The sequence below is a fragment of the Hyperolius riggenbachi genome, chromosome 10 (genome assembly GCF_040937935.1).
Source record: "Hyperolius riggenbachi isolate aHypRig1 chromosome 10, aHypRig1.pri, whole genome shotgun sequence".
Lineage (NCBI taxonomy): Eukaryota > Metazoa > Chordata > Amphibia > Anura > Hyperoliidae > Hyperolius > Hyperolius riggenbachi.
In genome coordinates, this window is record NC_090655.1 from 111,096,199 (window position 1) to 111,120,224 (window position 24,026).

A 24,026-nucleotide genomic window follows, 5' to 3' on the forward strand; every position below is an offset into this window, starting at 1 on the left:
TTCCTTTCTTGCAACTCTGACACTGGTTGTCCTTGGCAGGTTTTGGTGCGCCACATCAATTGTTATGTAATGTATAGAGTGCTTGGGGGGTCCCATGTAAAACGTGCACCGGGGCCCATAGCTCCTCAGCTACGCCACTGGAGCCTCACGCCTTGGATGATCTGTTGCTGACTATTGCTTGTTCCTGACTTCATTCCTGTCTGATTGCCTGTGTTAACCTGTGCTTACTCCTGATATCCTGCTGCCGACCTCTGCTCAGTCTGACCACGCTTCTGTCTGATCTCCTGCTGCCAACCTCAGCTCCGTCTGACCACGCTTCTGCCTGATTACCTGTTGCTGAACCTTGGCTTGTTTACTGGACTCCGCAAGAACGCTGCCTGCCCCTGACCCGGCTTGCACGAGCACGCTACCTGAACTCTCAGCCTCTGAATCCACCTGCCTCCGTCATCTGGACTACCTTGCTACTAGGTCTCAGGTGACTATATACCTATTCCTATTCTATGCCCATTGCATTATCTGCCTGTACAATTGGTGAGTGGCTATTTGTCAGTTGTATGCCACATCTCCCTGCAGAGTTGTTAGTGTGTATTATAGGTAGGAGTTTTTAGCAGGTGTAAGGGCTGTGTTATAGGTCAGTCATATGGGCATACAGTCTGACCTATAGCCATTGACCAGGCAAGCCTGACAACACTGCTTTAGATAAATTCTGAAATGTTATATGTCATCATCATGGAGGGTAAAAACTAAAAAACAATCACAAGTAAAATAAAAATAAAAGAAATCTGCTCTGTCTACTCATGAGTTACCAGTATTCTATTCTTTGGGCTCTCACAAAACAGATGCCTGTTAGACAGATCCGTCCAGATTTGCATAGGTGTGTGGTAGGCTGGCTTTCTGTCTCTGGCTATTGTGGTAGTACAGACGTCACAGAAGAATTTGCAAACAGCTTCTCATCTAATAGTTTTCAGAAAAAAGCTGAGATTGAGCATCGGATTCAACAACAGGCTGACCTGATTTAATTCAAAGCCACTGGAAACACAATTTGGATGAAGCATTAAACTGAATGGACTGCGCACCTGCTAAAAGCTAACAACAAAAGGACCAGAGAGAAAAAGAAAGGAATCAGCACTCCTGCAATAAAGATCATATACTCTTTGAAGTGAAGACAGCACAAGAAAAAGGATCATTTCTATCTTCTCTCCTTGTTGAAAAAGAAAAAGCTGAAACATGGATAAGTTCCGTATGATCTTCCAGTTCCTGCAGGCCAACCAGGAATCTTTCATGAATGGCATCTGTGGTATTATGGCACTCGCCAGTGCCCAACTGTACACGACATTTGATTTCAACTGCCCGTGCCTACCTGCCTATAACATGTCTTATGCAATGGGGGTGCTGTGCGTGCCCCCGATTGTCTTCTTTTTATTGGGTTTTGTCATGAACAATAACGTGTCCATGCTAGCGGAGGAATGGAAGAGGCCGACGGGTGAGAGGCAGAAAGATGCGGCGGTGTTACGGTATATGTTCTGTTCTATGACCCAACGGGCATTGATTGCCCCGGCAGTGTGGATATCAGTGACGTTACTGCATGGCGAGAGCTTTATATGTGCGTTTAGCACGTCGGTGCCGGTGGACAAGCTGGGCAATATGACCGGTGTGGACCTGTCCGATAAGGAAATTAAGAGAATTCTGGCCAGGATTCCTTGCAAAGACATCTATGATGGGGACCACATTATACCACAGGAAGTGGCGACCAGATACTTGCGCTGCATTTCTCAGGTTATAATACATTTACCATATTTTCTTTCATGGTCTGTTATGCTAATATTTGAATATCATTATTTTCGATAATGTAAAGCACTGTGTAATATGCTGACACTGTACAACTGAACAGTCGTCGTAAAGGATAGCACCCAAAAATAGCCTTTGAGCTTATTTAAAACTGGTTGCTAAAAACGATTTGCATTAATTTTCTACATCATAGGGCATTGGCAGTGGCATAGCTAAGAAGTGATGGGCCCCTCTAGGGCCGGTTCAACTAGCTACAATGGGGACTCAGGGAAAATTTAACTGGGCGCGCCCCCTAGCGCCTCCCCACCCCTGCAGCAAATTCATCCCCCAGGGCCCCCAAGCTGGCTGCCAGACCCCATTCTGCCCCTCCCAGTCAGAATATCATTAGGTGTCCATCATGTCTCCAAATGCATTGTTGGAGTTCCCATTATTCCCCCTTGCATAATCCCTGCAGGACACAGGAAGGAGCACCATACTCTGTGCCCTGGACGACTTCTCTGCCAGTACCTTTCTTCCTCCTTCCATGTAGACATGTATAGAGTGACCATAGAGGAGAGGAGGAGGGAGATACCTTGGAGAGCCCCTACAAGCTCCGGTGGCCTGAAGCAATTGCCCCCATTGCCCCTATGGAAGCGCCGGCCCTGGGCCCCATTGCAAGTTTTACATTGGGACCCTTCTACTACTCTGTACATAACAATTAGTATACAGCACCAAAACCTGCCAGTCAGGACAACAGTGCCAGAGGGGTGTAAACAGGGGGAGGGGCACAGTTTGTTAAAGGGAGCCTAAAGCGAGAGAGATATAGAGGCTGCCATACTGAATTCCTTTTAAACAATGCATCTTGGCAGGCTGTCCTGCTGATATTCTGCCTTTAATACTTTTAGCATTAGACCTTGAACAAGTACGCAGATCAGGCGCCCTGACTTAAGTCTTACTGGATTAGCTGCATGCTTGTGTAAGTGGTGTGATTCAGACTCTATTGCAGCCAAGGAGTTCAGCAGGACTGACAGGTAACTGGTATTGCTTAAAAGGAAATAAATATGAAAGCCTCACTATAGGTTCCTCTAATGATCACCACTATTTAAAGCAAAAATAGAGGTGATCATTACCAGCTCAGCACCAATGCAGAACTAATACAGCAGTTGAAGAAGTGCCCCGTGGTGGGCTCTGATGGTGCAGGGGACCTGGAGCTGTCAAACCCTCTGCATTGCCCAATGCTTCACTACTGTGCATTGGTATACATATGAACAAGTGCAAAAGACAGCTTAATGTTACGCATAATGATACACAAGTGTAACAATTCAGTGTGAATAAGGCCATATGCGATATGAGATATATCAGTGTACTGCTCTCCTTTATTAAAGTGACCCTAAGGTGAAAGTGATATGGAGGCTGCCATATGTATTTCCCATTTAACAATACCAGTTGCCTGGCAGTACTGTTGATCTTCTGGAATCAGTAGTGTCTGCGTCACAACCCTGAAACAAGCATGTGCCCAATCCAGTCAGACTTGCGCCAGAACACCTGATTTGCATGCTTGTTCTGGGTCTATGGCTAAAAGTATTAGTGGCAGAGGATCGGCAGGACAGCCAGGCAACTTGCATGGTTTAAAAGGAAATAAATATGGCAGCCTTCACATCACTCCTCACCTAGGGTTCCCCTTTAGGGCTCTTTCACACCAGAGCACTTTACCTGCATTTCAACGCAAAGGCAATTCTTTGCGTTAACCAAGGTAAAATGAAAGTCCATAGACTTTTATTTTAACTTTCACACCCGGCGCTGCGTTTTGGTGGGTTGCGGTTCGACTGACCTGGGAGCGTTGAAACACCAGGACCTGGCGTTTTCCAGTCGGGTTCAATTAATAGCTACCGCCGCTGATTGCGTCTCACCGCAGATTCCTGACGACCCGCCGCAGGCTATTCAACTCCTGCATGCGTTGTCTGGTGTGAAAGAGGCCTAAAGCAAGGCTCCAACAGAGATGGTCGATGACCTGTTCATAATTTCAGCTTGTGTGCATACTTAATGCAGATTGTATGCAGCATGGAATTAGGCCAGTCAAATTCAGCAGAAAATCCAATTGTATGTTTTTTTGAAATTGAGCCCATATTATCTATTACGTTTGTACATCAGAATTATCATATCACTTCCCACCTATAGTCTTCCAGGGATTTCTGGTTTTCTGTATAGAACACCAGTCATGCCTCCTTTCCATAATATAGACTGGCCTCTCCACCAGAGCAGAGTGAAGCATGATCATGTGATGTGTGGGGAGGAGCCATAACCTGCTTATGTCAGTAGGACTTTTAAACCTGCTGTGTAAAAATGATCTGAAGCAACTGTTCATCACAGAGAAGTTATTTCTTGTTACCATTTGTAGTAGGTAGTTAAGATTTCCATCATGTAAAAAGAAAATCACTATTGTATGCAACAGGTATGCTTGAAAGGTGTCCTTACATTGTCACATGGGGATGGGGCAGCAGATTCTATTATCAGATAGATCCCTCTTTGATCGAACCTGATGAGAGAGGAATCTACTGCTGCTACACAGATTGTAGCATGGCTCTCCTGTCCACCAGCAAGCTGCTTCCAGTGTCCCATGTCTTCTTTCCATTGCCGCTAGGATGCTTGTATCCCTGTGACACGTGTGTGACCTTGTATATGCCGTCAGGTCACAGGGTACAGGAGCCCCGGCTACAATAGAGAGAAGACACTGGACACAAGAGGAGCCGGACAGGTGAACCATAACTACACTGCAACATTCACCATGGGCTCGGGGTTCACATTACACATGGGGAGATCGCACAGAGGTCCGTCAGACACAGCTATTGCTGCACCTGACAAGCCCTTTCAAGTGAGAGCTTTCCAGCATGCCAGATCAATAGTTTTGATTGATTTCAGTTGGAAAACGATAAATATGGTGAGCAGCATGCATCATATATTGAATGTTATTCAAGTAATGTATGGGCACCTTAACTGAATATTAACATCTGCACAGGACTGTGCAATTCTTGTATTGAGTTTTTTATTATTATAAGGTTATGCTCTAAAGAAAGCAGTACTTAAAGAGGAACTTCAGCCTAAACAAACATACTGTCATTAAGTTACATTAGTTATGTTAATTAAAATAGATAGGTAATATAATCTCTTACCCACCCTGTTTTGAAAGAAGATAATTTCATTAGGGCAGCCATATTTTGGTTGAAAGGAGGTGACAAGGAGCATGAGTCACAGTTCCAACTGTCCTGTGTGCTGATCACCCCTCCCAGTTGCTAGGCAACGTGAACAACATCATAGGAAATCCCATCATGCTTTGCACAGCATCAGGGTAAAAAAGCCTGTGCAGTTTTCTTTGATGGGTGGAGCTTAGCTAAAAATGCAGCTAAAAAGGATGCTTTGGTAAGAAAAACAAAGTTCTGATGCTGTGAACCTGTTAAAGAAACACCAAGCCTTTTCAGTACTGCAGAGTAGATTTTTAGTCCAGAGGTTCACTTTAAGTGTAATCTCCGGCAGCTGACTTTTGGCACAGTTACATTACGTAGGATTCTGCAAAAAATGCAGGTCTCCGTTTACTATAGTCACGCAGTTCTGTGTGTCTAATGAACCCCAAAAGAAGTATGCATAAAGCCTCTCTTTACTGTATCAGTGCATAGTCACCAGGTCTTTGTGCACATAAATTCTAATACATAAAGTCGAATTCTAGTCTGTAGTTCATAACACAAAGAAAACTAAAATGGTAAAATAAAAACTTGGAGGATGAATCATTAAAACGTAGAAAAGAATGTCCATTGCTCATAGTTACAATCACATTTGAGCTTTTTGATCTCTCACCTGCACAGAGGATGTAAAACTAAAAGTTGCCATACACTTATAGATTTGCAGCAGATTCCACCATCAGATAGATTTCTGTCAGATGCCTGTCGAGTCCAATCTGACAGGAATCTATATGATGTGTGCCACACACTAGGAACAGATTTCCAATAGATTTCTGAATGAAATGCATTATTGGACCGTTAGATCCAATGCAACTCTATGGGCCATCGATCTGCTACCTAGATTTTCCATCCAGTCAGATAGATCAAATCGATCGAAATCGGCCGCAAATCAATCGATCGGCTGGTTCGATAGAATCTATTTCCGATCAATCAATTCGATAGAATCGATCAATGGCTGAAATCGACCAGTGTATGGGCACCTTAAGAAGCAGCTTGTTCTTACCCATGACTAGGAGTTTGTATTACTACAGCTAGATTGTCTAGTCATTCCCCATGCCATAGTTCTACAGAATGCAAAGAGTTAACCCGCTGACAAGCAACAGAATGCAAATTGTCACCCAGTCGGTGAATCTCATTATGGTAAAACAGGCTTCTAGGAAACGTTTTTCTTTAGCTTTTTTTTAAACAACCTATTAAAAATCTTCAGCAAATTTACTGACAGCCCATAAACTAAAGCATGTATCAAACTCTGAACACCAGGAAACTGGAAAGGGGAGGGAAAGGGGGACAACTAGACACCAGGGAACTGTATAAGGGAGGTGGCCACACAGACATTGAGGTTGGCCTGCAACTTGGTCCTAGTGTTCAAATTCAGCCACTTTGTAATCGACTTTGAAACCCCTTGTCTAAAGTGAGGGTATCTGAGTAAGATAATGAAGGTATCCGAGTAAGAAAATACATCCTCAACAGATCTTTATCAGCCAGCAAACACTTAAGGGGCCCATACACTGGTCGATTTCAGCCATTGATGGATTCTATAGAATCGATCAGAAATCAATTCTATCAAATTCCCAGATCGATCGATTTTGATTGATTTGATCCATCTGACAGGATAGAAAATGCCAGCCAGCAGCAGATCGATGGCCCATAGAGTTGCATTGGTTCTAATAGTCGAATAATGCATTTAGATCGATTTCCAATAGATTTAATTCTGAAATGTATTGGAAATCTGTTCCTAGTGTGTGGCAAACATCAGATAGATTCCTGTCAGATTCTACTTGACAGGCATCTGAAATTTATCTGATGGTCGAATCTGTATCTATAAGTGTATGGCCACCTTTATAGGCTCTGTTCCCACTTGAGCGGAGGACATTTTTTGTCCGTTCTCTGCTAATTAGATAGTGAACGGCTCCTATTTTATAAATAGGAGCGGTCTACACTTGTGACTCTGCAACGGATCTGTGGGATCTGTCACAGTAAGCCGGCCACACTTCTGTGCAGTCCGTGATAATCCCGGGCAGGCGGATGCATTACCACCATATAGCCAATGGTGGTAATGCATCTGCCCTGGGCTACAGGCGGACCATCAAAGTGGACATAACATACCAGTATAACATGTGTGCTACATTACAAGTGCCTACAGAATGTAACCTAGATTCATGTACTTTTATCGTCATTATTTGGATCCAACCATAATCTGTTATGATTATGGACACTCACATGGGGCCCCTTCATTTTTTCTGCACAGGGGCCCACTGTTGGCTTTGTCCGCAAATTGGATTGATTGATGGCTGAAATCGACCAGTGTATGGGCCCCTAAAGCCAACCTGAAGTTAGCATAAACTGATAACAACAGTCTTAAGGTAGCTATACACTTATAGATTGCCACTCAATGTGGCAAAATGAGCCATTTCCTTCTGATTGGAATAGATTCTTACCACACAGAGAGCACACAGATTTTCTACAGATTCCAGCCAGGATTGCACTGAAAAATTGATCGAGCTGCAGCATTGCACTGTTTGATGCGAATCGACTGCTACTCCTGCTTCACCCCCAAATCGACCTAAATCTTCCATCTGGTCCAATTGATACTTTTGATCGATATTATGTCAAAACTGATCGGAAATCGATCGAAGAGGAATCACTGTAAAAATCGATTCCCTTAGATTGTGATCCAATCTGCCAGGAACATGGAATAGTGTATTGGCACCTTTATTTTGGTTTTTGAAATTAAAAATCTAGGTTTAACGTTTCAGCTGTTTGAGGTAATTAACAGCAGGTTTTAATGTTCATTCAGCCTGTGGTTCATTTGCTGAACTGTATACAAACTGTTATTTATACCCCTGGATTATTAACCCTCTCAGTAAGAAAATAAGTGTGTAGGCACCTTAAGACATTTAATCATACACTTCAATCTAAAAGTAATCTTAAGGGGGCTGGGGGGGGGGGGGGGTAATATATGGAACTCTCCAAACGCCCTGTGGATAGGTATGGTCATTACAGATTCTAACAGAGGACGAGATCCAAAAGCAGCTAAGTAGAGATATGAAAAAATATATACAGGATCATCTCAAAAAATTAGCATATTGTGATAAATTTCATTATTTTTTGTAATGTACTGATAAACATTAGACTTTCATATATTTTAGATTCAAATACACACAACTGAAGTAGTTCAAGCCTTTTATTGTTTTAATATTGATGATTTTGGCATACAGCTCATGAAAACCCAAAATTCCTATCTCAAAAAATTAGCATATTTCATCCGACCAATAAAAGAAAAGTGTTTTTAAAACAAAAAAGTCAACCTTAAAATAATTATGTTCAGTTATGCACTCAATACTTGGTCGGGAATCCTTTTGCAGAAATGACTGCTTCAATGCGGCGTGGCATGGAGGCAAGCAGCCTGTGGCACTGCTCAGGTGTTATGGAGGCCCAGGATGCTTCGATAGCGGCCTTAAAGTGAACCTTAAGTGAAAAAAATAAATTGAGTTTTACTCACCTGGGGCTTACCTCAGCCCCCTGCAGCTGATCGGTGCCCACGACGAGCATTGAAGCAGTCATTTCTGCAAAAGGATTCCCGACCAAGTATTGAGTGCATAACTGAACATAATTATTTGAAGGTTGACTTTTTTTTTTTTTAAAAACACTTTATTTTATTGGTCGGATGAAATATGCTAATTTTTTAGATAGGAATTTAGGGTTTTCATGAGCTGTATGCCAAAATCATCAATATTAAAACAATAAAAGGCTTGAACTACTTCAGTTGTGTGTATTTGAATCTAAAATATATGAAAGTTTAATGTATATCAGTACATTACAGAAAATAATGAACTTTATCACAACATGCTAATTTTTTGAGAAGATCCTATATATACAAATTATCATGATCTAAGGAGGGAATTACATTTTGTCTCAAGCTGTTTAAAGGACAACTGAGGTGAGAAGAATATGGAGGTTGCCACGTTTATTTCCTGTTATACAATACCAGTTGCCCGGCAGCCCTGCTGATCTATTTGGCTGCAGTAGTGGCCGTATTACACCAGAAACAAGCATGCAGGCAATCTTGTCAGATCTGACAATGTCAGAAACACCTGATCTGCTGCAGGCTTGTTCAGGGTCTATGGACTAAAAGTATTAGAGGCAGAGGATCAGCAGGACTTCCAGGCAACTGGTATTGCTTAAAAAGAAATAAATATGGCAGCCACCATATCTTTCTCGCTTCAGGTTCCCCCTTTAATTATCCAGCAGCCAGCCATCTGGTCATAAAACTGTTGCCCATCCCAGGTTAAGACAAAGTGGTTTGTTGCATGGAGCATTATATTTTCATCTCACAATAAACTCAGATACAGTATACTTTATCATGATTACTGCACTATTTGAAGGTGCAAACACCTTCATCAAACTAGAAATAAAGAGGCCCCTTTCTTACCAAAGTTTATCTAAAACGTACGAATAGAGAAAGGGAAGGGCATAATACAAGGACAATAAAAAACAGTACCCATGTAAGGTTACCCCTTGCCAAAACTTTTGCCACGGTTCTAAGTATACATACAGATGGCAATCATTCCAGCTGCCAATGAGATATTCCTCTATACATGTTTTGAAACTGGTACCATGGTGTTCATATGTTCAGCACTCTTCTGTCACACAAACATGGTCAGGAACTGATGCTGGACATATAGCCTTCCTTCCTATGCTAAATCCATCTGAGAGCATTAGTCAAGAATGAGGGCTCGTTTCCACTATTGCGGTGCGGAATCGCCTGGATTCCACCGCTGATGAAATCGCATGCGGATGCGATTTCCCATGCGGTTTTTGCCGCGAATTCGCATAGGTAAGGGTATATGCGATTTTAACCATGTCACTGCCTGTGTGAATTTATATCGGTACCTATGCGAATTCGCGGCAAAAGACGCATGGGGAAAACGCATGCGATTTCCCTATTAAATACATTGCATGCGATTCGCATGCATTCCACTCTCAGGCGAATTCGTTGGCTCTTTTGTGCGTTTTTTCACCGCTCAAAAAAACGCACATCACCAACGCAACAGTGGAAACAGGCCCATTCACTTGCATACCACGTGCGAATCCGCATGCGTTGGACGCATGCGGATTCGCGATAGTGGAAACGAGTCCTGAGTGGAGACAAAATCAGTACTATTACAAAGATACATAGGAGACTGGACATTCATCTTTACATTGTTTTCAAACAGGTCAGTTGCCCGGTTGTCGTGCTGGGTTTTTTTTGCCTTCAGTAGCATTCGAGTCACACATTTCAACCAGTAATAACTCGTGCAATCAGAGCACCTGGGACCTGATGCAATTCCAGTAAATAAAAGACTCTGCATGCAAGTCTATCACCCTGCATTGCACAAAAGTTGACATGCAATTCAATTGTGAATTGGGCCCTCACCTGGCATGTTCCAAAATTGCCCTTAACAATACAAGGAGACTAAATTCTTTCATGAAGCTGTCTTCAGCGCAACACATCACCTCAATGTTTGTTTTTTCTTTTCATTTATTTCGATTAGAAAAAAAAACTCTGGCTGGTGTGGTCAGAGTGGCTGAGCAGACAATATGGGGTTCTATCAACTGAACTATAAGGGCCCTTTTCCACTAGCGCGTTTGCGCTAGCGGAATCGCAAACCACTAGCGATTTTACAATCGCTAGGGTTTGCTAAATAACATAGGAATCGCGGTAGGGTATTTCCACTACTGCGATTCATTTTTGCCTGAAACGCGATCGCAGCGCGGAGCGATATTTGCCGCGATTTTGCTATGCAGTGCATAGCATAGCAAAATCGCGGCCGCAAACGTCAGGAAATCGCCGGTAATTTTTTAGCTTTGCGATTCAGCAATCGCTAGCGTTCAGCGTGAACGCTAGCGACTGCTAGTGGAAAAGGGCCCTAACAATACCAGCCTGCATGTTCATGATATAGGAGGAACTGTGCAAGAAGGGGGCAGAAAACCAAGTCAAGTGTAACCCTGTGTGGGGTTCTTCTTTAACCTTGAGACACTATACTTTTCTTGAATATGGCAATAAAGAAAAGGCCAGGAATCAGAGCGTTAACTCATTTTATGTAGATTAAATGTATAACAAGTTTAATTAAGTTGAGCTGTGAATGCAGAAAATATTTTCCCAGAGGAAGATCTTGTCTTTCATTAATGTAAGGCAACGTCTCACAATCTCATAACAAGCAATGTGTTAACCTCTTTTGGTGACTCAACAAAGTTACAGCAGTAGAACACTTTTACTTTGCAGTACAACACGGTCTCTTTAAGGATTTATTATGCACAAAACATTCACAGGTTAGGCTTTTCTTGGGACTGAGCAATGTCAGAGCAGTAGAACACTTTCACTTTGCAATACAACACTGTCTCCTTAAGGATCCTTCATGAACAGAACATTCACCAGAACTGAGCATCATTTATCAGTAGGATACTTTCTCTTGGCAATAAGGCCCCATTCACACTGCATGCGTTTCCAGCTGCGTTTTGGAAACGCGTGCGGGAGGCCGACACGCACGACATCACACAGCGCATAGAGTGCACTTTCTGATGTTCACACTGCATGCGTTCCGGACCTGTGCGGTCCGGGAACGCATGCTGCACGCATTTTTTGCAAAAACGCGTGGCTGTCACATTCACGTTTCAGTGATGGGATCAGCCACGCAACGCACACAAACATGAATGCCGTGTGTTCGCATGCGTTGCGTTCCGCACGCATGGCCATCCACGTTTGTGATGTGAACGGGGCCTAACGTCTCTCTCAGGAGCTACACAGCACAGATAGTCTGGATGGCCTGAAACACAACTTCTATGCATATGATATATCAGTCTGTGTGGAGAGTGAGTGGGAGACTTCTCTTGAGAGCTGCAGCCACATGCAGCTTGGCAGACTGGAGTTCTGTCTGTGGGTTCTGGGTGTCTGGCTCACTGCTTTCTCTAATGTTAGATGGTCCTCTCCTGAGGTATCACTATGCTCTTCCCTGCAGACAGCTGTACTTGGGGTCCTCACTTGAACTTTCTTCTTCTTCAGAAAGCTAGAATCCTTTTCACAGGCTCTCTCTTCCTTCAGCACTCCCTCTCTGCCCACCATGTGACAAACCTTTCTCCTCTAGCTCAACAGCCCTCCCCCCTGCTCAAAACCAACTTTATTGTCCTAGAACAAAACAGACATGTTCTGAGAGCACACACCCTCTCTGCTCAAATAGTGTAGCATGCAGCAGTAGAGATGCGAAGTTCGGATCTTTTTAATGATCCGGATGATTCGAATCGGATCATTGAAAAGATCCAAATCCGAATCTCGGATCATTTTACAAGGGAAGCATTCGGGGGGTGAAATGACTAGCAGGACAGGAGAAGGGGAGGGGGGTGGACACACAGAGAAGGGGAGAAGATGGACAGAGGGCAGGGAGTGGACAGAGAAGGGAGGAGGGACGAGCAGAGAGCAGAAATGTTTATTTGCACACAATACCCACATACTGCAATCATATGCTTTACATATATTTCACCTATATGTTCATCTGTATACTTTGAATGCAAAAGTCGCACAGTGAAAGAAAGCATTCCCCAAAGCATTCCCAGAAGTGAAGTGCAGCTGTTTAGAGCAGTGCAGGAGGATCATATTGCACAGCAATCACAGTGCCTGCAAAGTTACTGAGCTGTGCTGAGCTGAGCCAAAAGCTTCCAATTTGTTCACTGTGCACAACTACGGAACAGACAGCCTATAATGAGCAGCACATTATAGCCAGTATGTGTGCTCTACACATATCTGGCAGTGGCACCCATGTCCCCTCTCTCTGATCTACCTGTGTCCCTGCAAGGCTGGCTCCCCTCCAACAGAGCGATCCATCTCTGCTCTGCTTCCAGGACCCCGCTGCCCGCTGAGAGGGGGGCGTGTCGCTCCTAGCCCCGCCCCTTTTACGATCCGAATCGCTCATTTTGATGATTCGGATGATTCGACTCACAAAATAGATTCGGATCAAAGATCCAAATCGTTCATGATCCGGACAACACTATGCAGCAGTAAATAATTATTTGACTTGTTGTCCCACACATATATGCATTTAAGAACCACTAGTATGCACTGTCATTGTTGAGGGGGTTACACAAGTACAAGGGACACAGGGCCGCCATCAGAAATTTTGAGGCCCCTCACAAATCATCCGTCCGCCCCCCCCCCCCCCCCCCCCCCCAAAATGAGAAATGTGCGTAGCCATTACATGTTGGCAGAGCTAGTTGGAGGCTTGCTGTCCACAAATTAATCACGAATAACCACGGTGGATACTCGTGATTCAAGTTAGCTCTAATTGCCACAGCTGAGCGGCTAGTTGCGGCGGGGTTAATTACCCAGAACGCCGCTCTCCGCCTAGCGTTTCAACGAGGTGCAAGTGTCCGAATGGACGCGTTGCAAGCCTCGATATCGAGCACTTCCTCCTTCAAGCCGGAAGGAGGAAGTGCTCTATCATTTTTTTAGAACCTCCCAGTTTTATTTTCTGTTTAAAAAAGCTAAAAAAGTAGGTTTAATGCTATTGTCTCATATGGTAAGGATTCAGCTTTTCCCATAGTCTCGCAGTTAGCAATCATGTGACCCCCCAACAAGACAAATTCAGCAATCATGAGGCCCCCAACAAACCATGAGGCCCCCAACAAGACAAATTCAGCAACCATGAGGCCCCCAACAAGGCAAATTCAGCAATCGTGAGGCCCCCAACAAGACAAATTCAGCAATCGTGAGACCCCCAACAAGACAAATTAGGCAATCATGAGGCCCCCAACAAATCATGAGGCCCCCAACAAATCATGAGGCCCCCAACAAGACAAATTCAGCAATCTTGAGGCTCCCAACAAATCATGAGGCCCCCAACAAGTAAAAATTCAATCATTAGGCCCCCAACAAGACAAATTCAGCAGTCATGAGGCACATAAATAGACAGCATTTCACATAAATAGGCAGAATGCCCCCTTATTATGGTAGACACCTCTCACCTGGATTCTGACAGGGACCCCCAGGTTAGGTAGTGAGTGACATGGAGCCCTTTAGGCAGTGAGTGACAGGGAGCCCTTTTAGGTAGTGAGTGAGTGACAGGTAGCCTCTTTAGCTAGTGAGTGAGTGACAGGGAGGCCCTTTAGGGAGTGAGTGAGTGACAGGGAGGCCCTTTAAGTAGTGAGTGAGTGACAGGGAGCCCCTTTAGCTAGTGAGCGAGTGACAGGGAGGCCCTTTAGGGAGTGAGTGAGTGACAGGGAGCCCCTTTAGCTAGTGAGCGAGTGACAGGGAGCCCCTTTAGCTAGTGAGCGAGTGACAGGGAGGCCCTTTAGGGAGTGAGTGAGTGACAGGGAGGCCCTTTAGGGAGTGAGTGAGTGACAGGGAGGCCCTTTAGGGAGTGAGTGAGTGACAGGGAGCCCCTTTAGCTAGTGAGCGAGTGACAGGGAGGCCCTTTAGGGAGTGAGTGACAGGGAGCCCCTTTAGCTAGTGAGCGAGTGACAGGGAGCCCCTTTAGCTAGTGAGGGAGTGACAGGGAGGCCCTTTAGGGAGTGAGTGAGTGACAGGGAGGCCCTTTAAGTAGTGAGTGAGTGACAGGGAGCCCCTTTAGCTAGTGAGCGAGTGACAGGGAGGCCCTTTAGGGAGTGAGTGACAGGGAGGCCCTTTAAGTAGTGAGTGAGTGCCAGGGAGCCCCTTTAGCTAGTGAGTGAGTGACAGGGAGCCCCTTTAGCTAGTGAGCGAGTGACAGGGAGCCCCTTTAGCTAGTGAGTGAGTGACAGGGAGGCCCTTTAGGGAGTGAGTGAGTGACAGGGAGGCCCTTTAGGTAGTGAGTGAGTGACAGGGAGCCCCTTTAGCTAGTGAGTGAGTGACAGGGAGCCCCTTTAGGGAGTGAGTGAGTGACAGGGAGGCCCTTTAGGTAGTGAGTGAGTGACAGGGAGCCCCTTTAGCTAGTGAGCGAGTGACAGGGAGCCCCCCCCCAGCCGCCGCCGCTGTTTCCCCCACCCTGCCAGCAGCGTCAGACCTCAAGATCAGCGGCGACCCGACCAGTAAGAGCGGGCGCTGGACGCACCCGCTCTATATGCGGAAGTGACGTCACTTCCGCATATCAGTGCGGGCGCTGGGTCCTAGCGCCCGCACGATTGTCGCCGCCTGATCGGGGTCTGACGCGGCGGAGGCGGCGGCGGCGGCGGCTAGAGGGATGGAGGGAGGGAGGGAGCAGCGGCCAGGGAGGGTTGAGCGGCGGCCGGGCGGCACCCGCCAGGGCCGCGGCGGGGATGGGGCCCCCCTGCAGGCCCGGGGCCCGTGACGGGAGTCACGGATGTCCCCCCCTGATGGCGGGCCTGAAGGGACACATCTACACATTGATCCTAGGAAGGGTGAGGGTATGGATCTCTCATATCTACTGGTACATGTGTGGGATAAGTCATGAATTTTAAACATCGAGTAGGGAATGAGTCATCTTGGTCCTCTACATGGACATGGTTATTTTGCAAGAGGAGGTGAGAATTTCTGCCTCCTTCTTGTAGAATCTCCCCATGCACCATGTGGGCTAGCATTGTATAGGTAGCGGAGTCTCAAACTGTCCATGCAGCCATTCCAACACTAAAAGCCTGCATGGGGAGAAAGGGGCAAGAAGGCTTGGAGGTGGGGGGGCTACATTTACTTTCACTATTTTTATTACTGTACAATTAAAATAATAATAAACCAACTGCGCAAAAAGCACCATTCTCAAATTAACAATGGGCTCTAATGCGGAGACAGCGGGCCTGATTCACAAAGCGGTGCAAACACTTTGCACGCTGGTGAAAAGCCCTTTATCACGCCTAAACTTAGTTTAGGCGTGATCTGAAGGAATTCGCGCGAAGCGCCCATTAAGCCCTATGGGACTTTGTACGCGCGGTAGCTTCGCGCGAGTTAGAGCACAAAGCGGTGATAACTTTGCTAGTGCAAAGGTTATCACGCCTAAAGTCTTTTAGGCGTGATAACTGGGTTATCACCGCTTTGTGAATCGAGCCCAGCGTATGGCAATATTATCAGTACTACGACAGGCAGTGTACCATGAGTTACACTATAAGAACCACCCACTGTACTAGAGTACCATGAGCATTGCTATGGTAATGCAAGTTAGTAACCCCGTTACCGTAGCAACCCTCATGGTACAGGATAAGTATCGGTGGTACACTGACTGCGGTAGTACCGGTAACATTGTTGTGCACAGTCTCCGCACAGCAGTAATAACACTGGTTTGTGTATCAGGCACAAATGGGTTGATTCCTTAATGAGAGTCTGAAGTGAAAATTCTTTGCTATATTTACCTTTTAATTAGCTTCAGTACTCTCATTAACGGTAAACCGCCGCATTCCCCCCAAAAAACGAGGGCTGCAGACCCCCCAAATCCCCGGTTGGGAATCTGGCCGGCGCTTCCTGGAAGGGGCAGAGCTCTCTGCTGTAGCTCTGCCTCTTATGATGTCAATCACGGCGGATCGCCACCTCTCCCCGCCCCTCTCACTCTTCCTTCACAGAGAGGGGCGGGGAGAGGAGGTGACTGATGGCAGGAGAGGCAGAGCTACAGCTCATACCGTAGCTCTGCCTCTCAGGGCAGAACAATCTACGACAAAGTTGGTCGTGGATGTTTGCCCGGGGATTTGGGGGGTCTGCATCCCTCGTTTTTCGGTGAGGATGCGGTGGTTTACCGCTGATGAGAATTAAAAGGTAAATATTGCAGAAAAAATTCGCTTCAGAGTCCCTTTAAGCTGCTAAAGCAGTGCAGTTTAGCCTCCTGAGCGTTACGCCACTCAGGAGGTTTTGTTACTTTTTGCCCCGAAAATAACATAATTTTCTCGCATGGCTGTAAACCCTTTAGCTAGCACTAGGCTAGCTAGTAAAGGTGTCCGGCACCCCCCGATCCCTGCCGCTCCCCCGTTTATACATTACCCAACCTGGATCCAGGATTCGGCGCAGCCTCCCCGCACAGCTCCGGTCTTCACTATGAGGAGGATTGCACATGACGTCACGACGTCATGCGCAAACCTGATCCTCCCCAGAGAGAGACCGGAGCTGTGCGGGGAGGCTGCGTGATCGCTGGATCAATGCTGGGTAATGAATGTATAAGCGGAGGGATAAGCGGGGGGGGGGGGGGAGGATCGGGGGGTGCCGGACACCTTTACTAGCTAGCCTAGTGCTAGCTAAAGGGTTTACAGCCATGTGAGAAAATTATTTCATTATGGGGGACTCCTGGGGCCAGAGTGTCGGGCATACCGATAAGGAGAATGAGAGGAGCATGAGTTATGTGCACGCACCGCGCAGTAGTGCAGCATAGTGTGCGCTGATAACTTACTTGCACTCCTAAGTAACAGCTGCTCCACTGAACCCGCCCTGAACCCCAGCGGGTCCAGTGGCTTTAATGGACGTGATCCCTGCACGTTGATTCACCCAATCAGCTGCTTGTGAAGTGACAGGCTTTCTTTCTTTTACTGCTTAAAGTGATGGACATTTAAACCTCAATGGCCACATAAAATGGCAAGGAGGGCTTGAGTATGACCTGTGCTCTACACGGAGCAGAAAAATCCTCACGGCTAAACCAAAAAAAAAAAAAATTTGTACAGGACTAATCAAATTCAGAAAACTAATGAATACCTGTCAGCTTGATTGATCAATTAGCCGTCAAGCAACCAATAGTTTCTGAATCTGATTACAGCAGTTCTGGTTCTGCCCCCAGTATTTCCAATTCTTGTGCAGCAGGAATAACCCCTGAAGTCAAATTTTCAGTCCATCACTATTACGTTGCCTTTACCAATAATCTAACACTAAAGTTCCCAAGTTCCCCTAGGCATAGAAGTTTCACAAATCCATACAATTTCATATTATCTTTGGGAACAGTGGAAAAGTCTATCAGTGGGCTGGTTTTCTCAGGCCATAAGCTACTACTTACTTACAAAATGTGCAAGCCACTAACTGTCCTTATTTTCTCTCCAGGCATTTGGCTGGACCTTTGTCCTACTGATGACGTTTTTTGCATTCCTCGTCAGAGCCATCCGACCCTGCTTTACACAAGCGGCTTTTCTAAAAAGCAAATACTGGTCACACTACATTGACATAGAACGCAAGCTATTTGATGAGACCTGCACTGAACACGCTAAAAGCTTTGCTAAACTTTGCATTCAACAGTTTTTTGAGAATATCAACCAAGACATGAACATGGGCCACTCCCATATTCTACACAGCAAGTCAGTAGATAAATCAGATGACAAGGAGAAGTCAGAGCAAGACGAGTCAGACAAACTCCTGGGAGTAACCAGTCAGGGTACAATGAATACACTTCTAAAGAACTGGCATAAATGTAAACCTCCTTTAAATCTGAAGGCCTATGACTATCAAAACCAAAATGGGAATGGATATATTAAAGAAAATCTTCAACTTAATAACCTAAATGGACCCAAAAAAGAAATTGTGACTTATTACAGTAAAGTTTAAATTCAGTTATTCATTTGAATTCACAAAGGTGCAAAGTTTGGGCTTCAGCCTGGAGAACATGAGGAGAATGGCCTGCTGAAGAATGGAGATGGCACAGAGAACAGACATTTCACAATGATGAAGTCACTGTGAGGATAGCTTGGATTTTCAATGTTTTGTAAGGGCACATTTGTGTGGGAAATAGCATTTCTTGAAAACAAAACAAAATTGGGATTTGATGAATGGCACTAAGAGCATATTGATTGATACGGAGGCCATGGTAATAATAACTAATTTCAAAGGTGTTCTGTGCTGGACAGAATGCAGAAGACGTCAAAGTTGCTCGCAGCCATTTTCTTTTACAACCTTCTAGCACAGTCTTCATATAAAAGGAAATTATATGTCTGACGTGCAAAAGTCGTTTTTCTTGAAATAGTTGGAAAAAGCGTTCCCAAGTTACATTATAGATGGTTGGCTGCTGGATCAAAATTTAAGACTCTTATATGCTTTTGCAAAGTATTTGACTTCAGCTTAATATTGTGTGCTGGAGTTAAGGTTATTCTAGGGATGTAGACTACTGGAGAACATAAATGAGCCTGCAGACTTGGGCCGGGTGTATAAAAAAATTGTGTGCTTTCAAAAAGATAGGGTCATATCAGGGAGGGTTTACAAAAGCTTAGTGTATTAGCAAATGTGTCAAAGCAGCTGCACTCCAATATATGACCAAGTTGAGGATTCCAAATTTTGGACATTACTAGCGAACAATGTGTTTGGGTACCTGTTCACAAGGGTGCCAGGCAATCAGGTTGTCTAATGATAACCAATTTTACATCTAACCGTAACCCCTTCCTTACTATACTACCCCCCTTTTTCCCCTGGGGTTAGGGTTCCAAAGTATTAACATCAACTAACAATGAATTCATTAGGGAAGTGCCCTAATCATACGCTGGAGGGATATACATTAGGCTAAATTCCCATAAAAATCCCACCAAACCCATGTCTAGTATTTTTCTATAAAACTTTTGCTTCTTTGTTAAATACATTTTGCATTTTCAGTAGCAGAAGCTTTCCAGTGAAAAAATGCAAAGTGCAAAGGATGTAGAGGGAGCAATTATCTTTAACAGTATTAGCAAAGACATGGATTATACAGTCATTACAACTTGTGAACTTTGAACTTTGATCACTTATTGTGATGCCTTTATTCATCAGATGGTGCCTGAAGTAGCTTATTTAATTGTAAAACAATACATTTAAGACTTTTCTATGAAAAAAATAAATGAAAAATAAAAATATATATAGATTGTCATAAAATGTCAATGTTTCTTCTGTGCTCTTGTTCTATGCACCTAATTACTCAAGCAGTGGCGGACAAAGCTAAGGATGGGCCCCTGTGCAGAATACATAATGCCGGCCCCATGTGAGTGGGCGTGGTCATAACAGATCATGGTTAGTTTCAAACCATGCCGATAAGATAAAAGTACATGAACCTAGGTCACATTCTGTAGGCACTGTATTAATGTAGCACACATTTTAAACTTGTTACTTGTATATGACTGGGGTACAAGTTATTATCAACTATAATAGACAGCGCTATATGGTAGTGACCAATAATAATACAATGTAAATAGTAATATTAGGTTGTCCTACGTTAACAGCTGTCCCGTTAGAAGGAGCGTAACTAGACATCCCTGGGCCCCCCTGCGAAACTTTGGATGGGGCCTGCCCCACCCCCACCTCCCTTGCTTATTCGCTTTCTGCACAGGATAACTGAGGACCAATGTGTTTTCCCCATGCAGATAAAAACACTTATGCTGGGTACACACTGAGATTTTATGGTCGATTTACTGTCAGATCGATTATTTCCATCATGTCCGATTTGCTTTCCAATCGATTTCCAAGCATTTTCCGATCGATTTCCTTTAACTTTAATAGGAAATCAATCGGAAAATGCTCGGAAATCGATCAGAAAGCAAATTGGACATGTTGGAAATAATCGATCTGACAGTAAATCGACCATAAAATCTCATAGTGTGTACCCAGCATTAGACTTAAAGGAAACATCAGGCAATCTATGCTACCCCTAGATCTACTTACCCGGGGCTTCCTCCAGCCCCTTGCAGCTGACAAGTCCCTTGTTGCAGCTCTGCTTCCAGTACATACACACACACACAGCTGTATTTTACTACATGAGAGCACATGCTATATGGAGGAACAATAATGACATGCTGAAGATAAGATATAGTATTTACTGTAACTTTGGCAAAGCATTCAGAATGTCACTGATTGATACTGTTATTACGGGATTTTTGACTCAGTATGAGACAACAAGTTCTCAATGAGGCAGCGACAGTCAGACATCAATCTTACCCACTCTGCTGTGTTGTACAAGTAATCAGACACCATAAGCCTGCTGTGTGTGAGAAGAAGAAATGCTGGATAAGGGACAGTCTACAACTTTTTTCAAAATGTGACTCCTTTGTTTGTAAGGTTGTACATGAAGTCACCAGAACTTTGCAGCAGTGAGAGACAGATGTTTTTTTTATGAACCCTAGGGAGCAGGGACAGTGTACAAATTCCAAAGTGTGTATGACTCCTTATCTGTGTGGTGGACACATGCAGTCAACATAACAATGGTGCGAGAGCAGAATACGTTTTTTCTCTCCATGCCCTTAGTCTCTCAAACTTTTCACCCGATGGGCCCCCTGTGGCTTCTGGGCCCCCCTGCGGAGGCATCCCTTGCAGGGTCTATTGTTACGCCCCTGCCCGTTGGGGATAAAAGCAAGAGGAAGCTTGAATAATAAAATTCAAATTTAATGGTGCACTATCTAGTAATAATTATAATAGAACAAAACGCAATAAAAATAGTAAAAAAAATAATAATAAAAAATAAAATACATGCATAAAATACAAGGTTATCTAAAAAGAAGGGGGAGGGGGAGGAAACTCATATCGCGTTTCCTCCCCCCTCCCCCCCCTTCTTTTTAGATAACCTTGTATTTTATGCATATATTTTATTTTTTATTATTATTTTTTACAATTTTGATTGTGTTTTGTTCTATTATTATATTGTGTGTTTTTTTAATATATGATCACGTTTTATTGGTTCTGTATCTGAGAATCGCCATTTGTTTCTTAAGGCACTTTTATTGACCTGATGAAGCGGCATTGGCCGAAAAACGCGTTGTCTATCTAGTGCATCGTTACATTTGAATTTTATTATTCAAGATTCCTCTGGCTTTTATCCCTAACGGGACAGCTATTAAGGTAGGACAACCTAATATTACTATTTACATTGTATTATTATTGGTCACTACCATATAGAGCTGTCTATTCTAGTTGATATAGTGTTCTTCCCGGGCGCCTCCTACCTACTCTAAGTCTAGTTGATACCCCTATTCATTAGGGGAGATTCGGTTTAGTTGTCCCAACTTTCCGATCATCTTTTTGGAGCAGCGACCTTTCAGGAATCAGAGGCCGAGTGGGGACGGGCTATTCCCCACCTGCAAACACGAGTGATTGCATCTTTTCTGCAACCCAAATTTTGTGAGTATAAACGCTATCATCTCTTATACCTCGTTCTATTAACAATATTGCACCAGATTGGGCTCCCGGATCTCTCTGTGTCTTTTCTCCTTCTACTACTCCACAAGTTATTATCAACGTTTCTCTTGAGTTTCAGAGAAATACATGGAGAAAAACCTAAAGGATAATCAGGCCCTAACTGGTGCAATTGCATGGGCCCTAGAGTACACAGGGCCCTTGTGCGGCTGCACGGCCTGCACGGGCCTATGTCCGCCTCTGTACTCAAGCAGGAAGGGGAGATTGTCTCCAGAGAGTGTATACCTTTATCCCGAAAGTATACACTAGTATTGTGTTAGCGTTTGAATTTGGGTTCCCCAATTTGAAAACCCGAATTGCGATGAACACAACACTTCAGTACTTCAGCTAGTGGAGAGGGTCAGGGGGAGGTCTCTTGAGTGCGGTTGACGCCCCTCTTCATGTGACTTCAATGCGCAGAAACATGTTTTAGCAATATGCTTCCGCGCACGTGATCGCTTCGGCCACAGGAAGTGAGTGTCACTTCCTGCTTGGCCGGCTGCCAGACAGGGATTACTGCGTACTAACGTGGTAATCCCCGAAGGCCTGTTTTTGGGGGTGCGGCCCCCGTGCTTTTGCATTGTAGTACGATGTTCTGCTTTACGATGCACCACAACGCTCCACTATGAACCTAGCCTAATAAAGCAATTCAGCAGCAGAACTGGCTGGTATGACAACTGGGAGGAAGAAGGCGCCTCCCAAAAAAGGTGGGGGTGGATGACCGGAATATCTACATTATGTGACTAAAAATAGCAGAAAATATAAATAATAAAAATGGCTTACCTCAAAGGAAGGGGCAAAGCCAATTTCAAACAAAAGGTTTATTATTCATCAGACACTATCAATCATAACTCGTTTCGCGGAACACAGTCCGCTTCCTCAGATCAAATACGAAGCAGTGTCTTTATACTGTAGACAGTAATTTTGGATGCCTTTTTAGACTCCCCCGGTCCCCCACCGCCAGCTAGTTTCATTTTTTGCCGACTCAAAGTTGGCGGACCGCTACGCGTACCTTTGTATGCATTCCCGCTGGTGCAGAAAGCTATTGTGGACATTAACATGTACATTTCTAATTTATGCATAAAACTATATGTGTTAATGTCCGCGATAGCTTCCTGCACCAGCAAGAATATGTGAAAAGGTACGAGTCAGCAAAATCGAAACTAGCTGGCGGCGGGGGACCGGAGAACCCGTGAGTGACTGCAAGAGAAAAGGATGGCTGCATGGGGCTGGCAGATGCCCCAGGTAAGCGAAACTCATTTTTTATTTATTTTTATTTTTTAAGAGTTAAGCTTCCCTTTAACCACTTGAGGACAACAGTGGAAAACCCCCTAAAGAAAGACCAGACTATTTTTTTCAAAATTGGCCACTGCAGCTTTAAGGCCAAGCTGCAGGGCCGCACAACACAGCACATAAGTGATTCCCCCCCCCCCCCTTTGCTCCCCACCAACAGAGCTGTCTGTTGGGTGGGGTCAGACTGCCCCCTGGATGTTTATTTACTTGTGTTCGTCTTTTTTTTTTTTTTTTTTAATAAATTTCATAGATTTTTTTTTATAATGTATTTGTTCCCGCCAGCCAATCAGCATGATCAGCTGTCATAGGCTTCAGCCTATGACAACCAATCACCTTCAGTTCTCCCAGGGGGACAGCCGTGTGACTGATAGCAGCGCTGTACATGTAATAAGACGGCAGGGCGGAGCAGGAGATGCGCAGTTTGTTCGTGATTGCAAACTGCAGCCCCCGGACTTGATGCCAATTGGCTTTAGGCAGTCCTGGGGCTACCGCCGCGGCCACACCCATCTGTGTTAGGCAGTCCCCAGGTAGTTAAGACTACATGATCAGCACTTGACATACTACACCATAAGGGGCTCCTGGTGTATCTGTGCTTTTTTCTGACTCCCTAGGAAAACTGTTGAATCCCTTGGGATAACACACACCCTCTTTGGCTGGTATAACGCGGTTTGCAGCATCGTGATTTACAGCTGCAG

At 44.6% G+C, this 24,026-nt stretch overlaps 1 protein-coding gene across 1 annotated transcript; it reads left to right on the forward strand.

Annotated features, from left to right (window-relative positions):
* The first annotated feature begins 1,227 nt into the window (after positions 1 to 1,227).
* Positions 1,228 to 19,662, forward strand: LOC137536583 (calcium homeostasis modulator protein 1-like). Its single transcript, XM_068258832.1, has 2 exons — positions 1,228 to 1,776; positions 17,965 to 19,662. The coding sequence occupies exons 1-2, from the start codon at positions 1,228 to 1,230 to the stop codon at positions 18,460 to 18,462; spliced, it is 1,047 nt and encodes a 348-aa protein (XP_068114933.1). The 3' UTR covers positions 18,463 to 19,662.
* Positions 19,663 to 24,026: the final 4,364 nt, after the last annotated feature.

Coding starts and splice junctions, on each gene's coding strand:
- LOC137536583 (XM_068258832.1), top strand. CDS start 1,228: ATGGATAAGTTCCGTATGATCTTCCAGTTCCTGCAGGCCAACCAGGAA. Junction 1,777..17,964: donor ACTTGCGCTGCATTTCTCAG/GTTATAATACAT, acceptor TTTTCTCTCCAG/GCATTTGGCTGGACCTTTGT.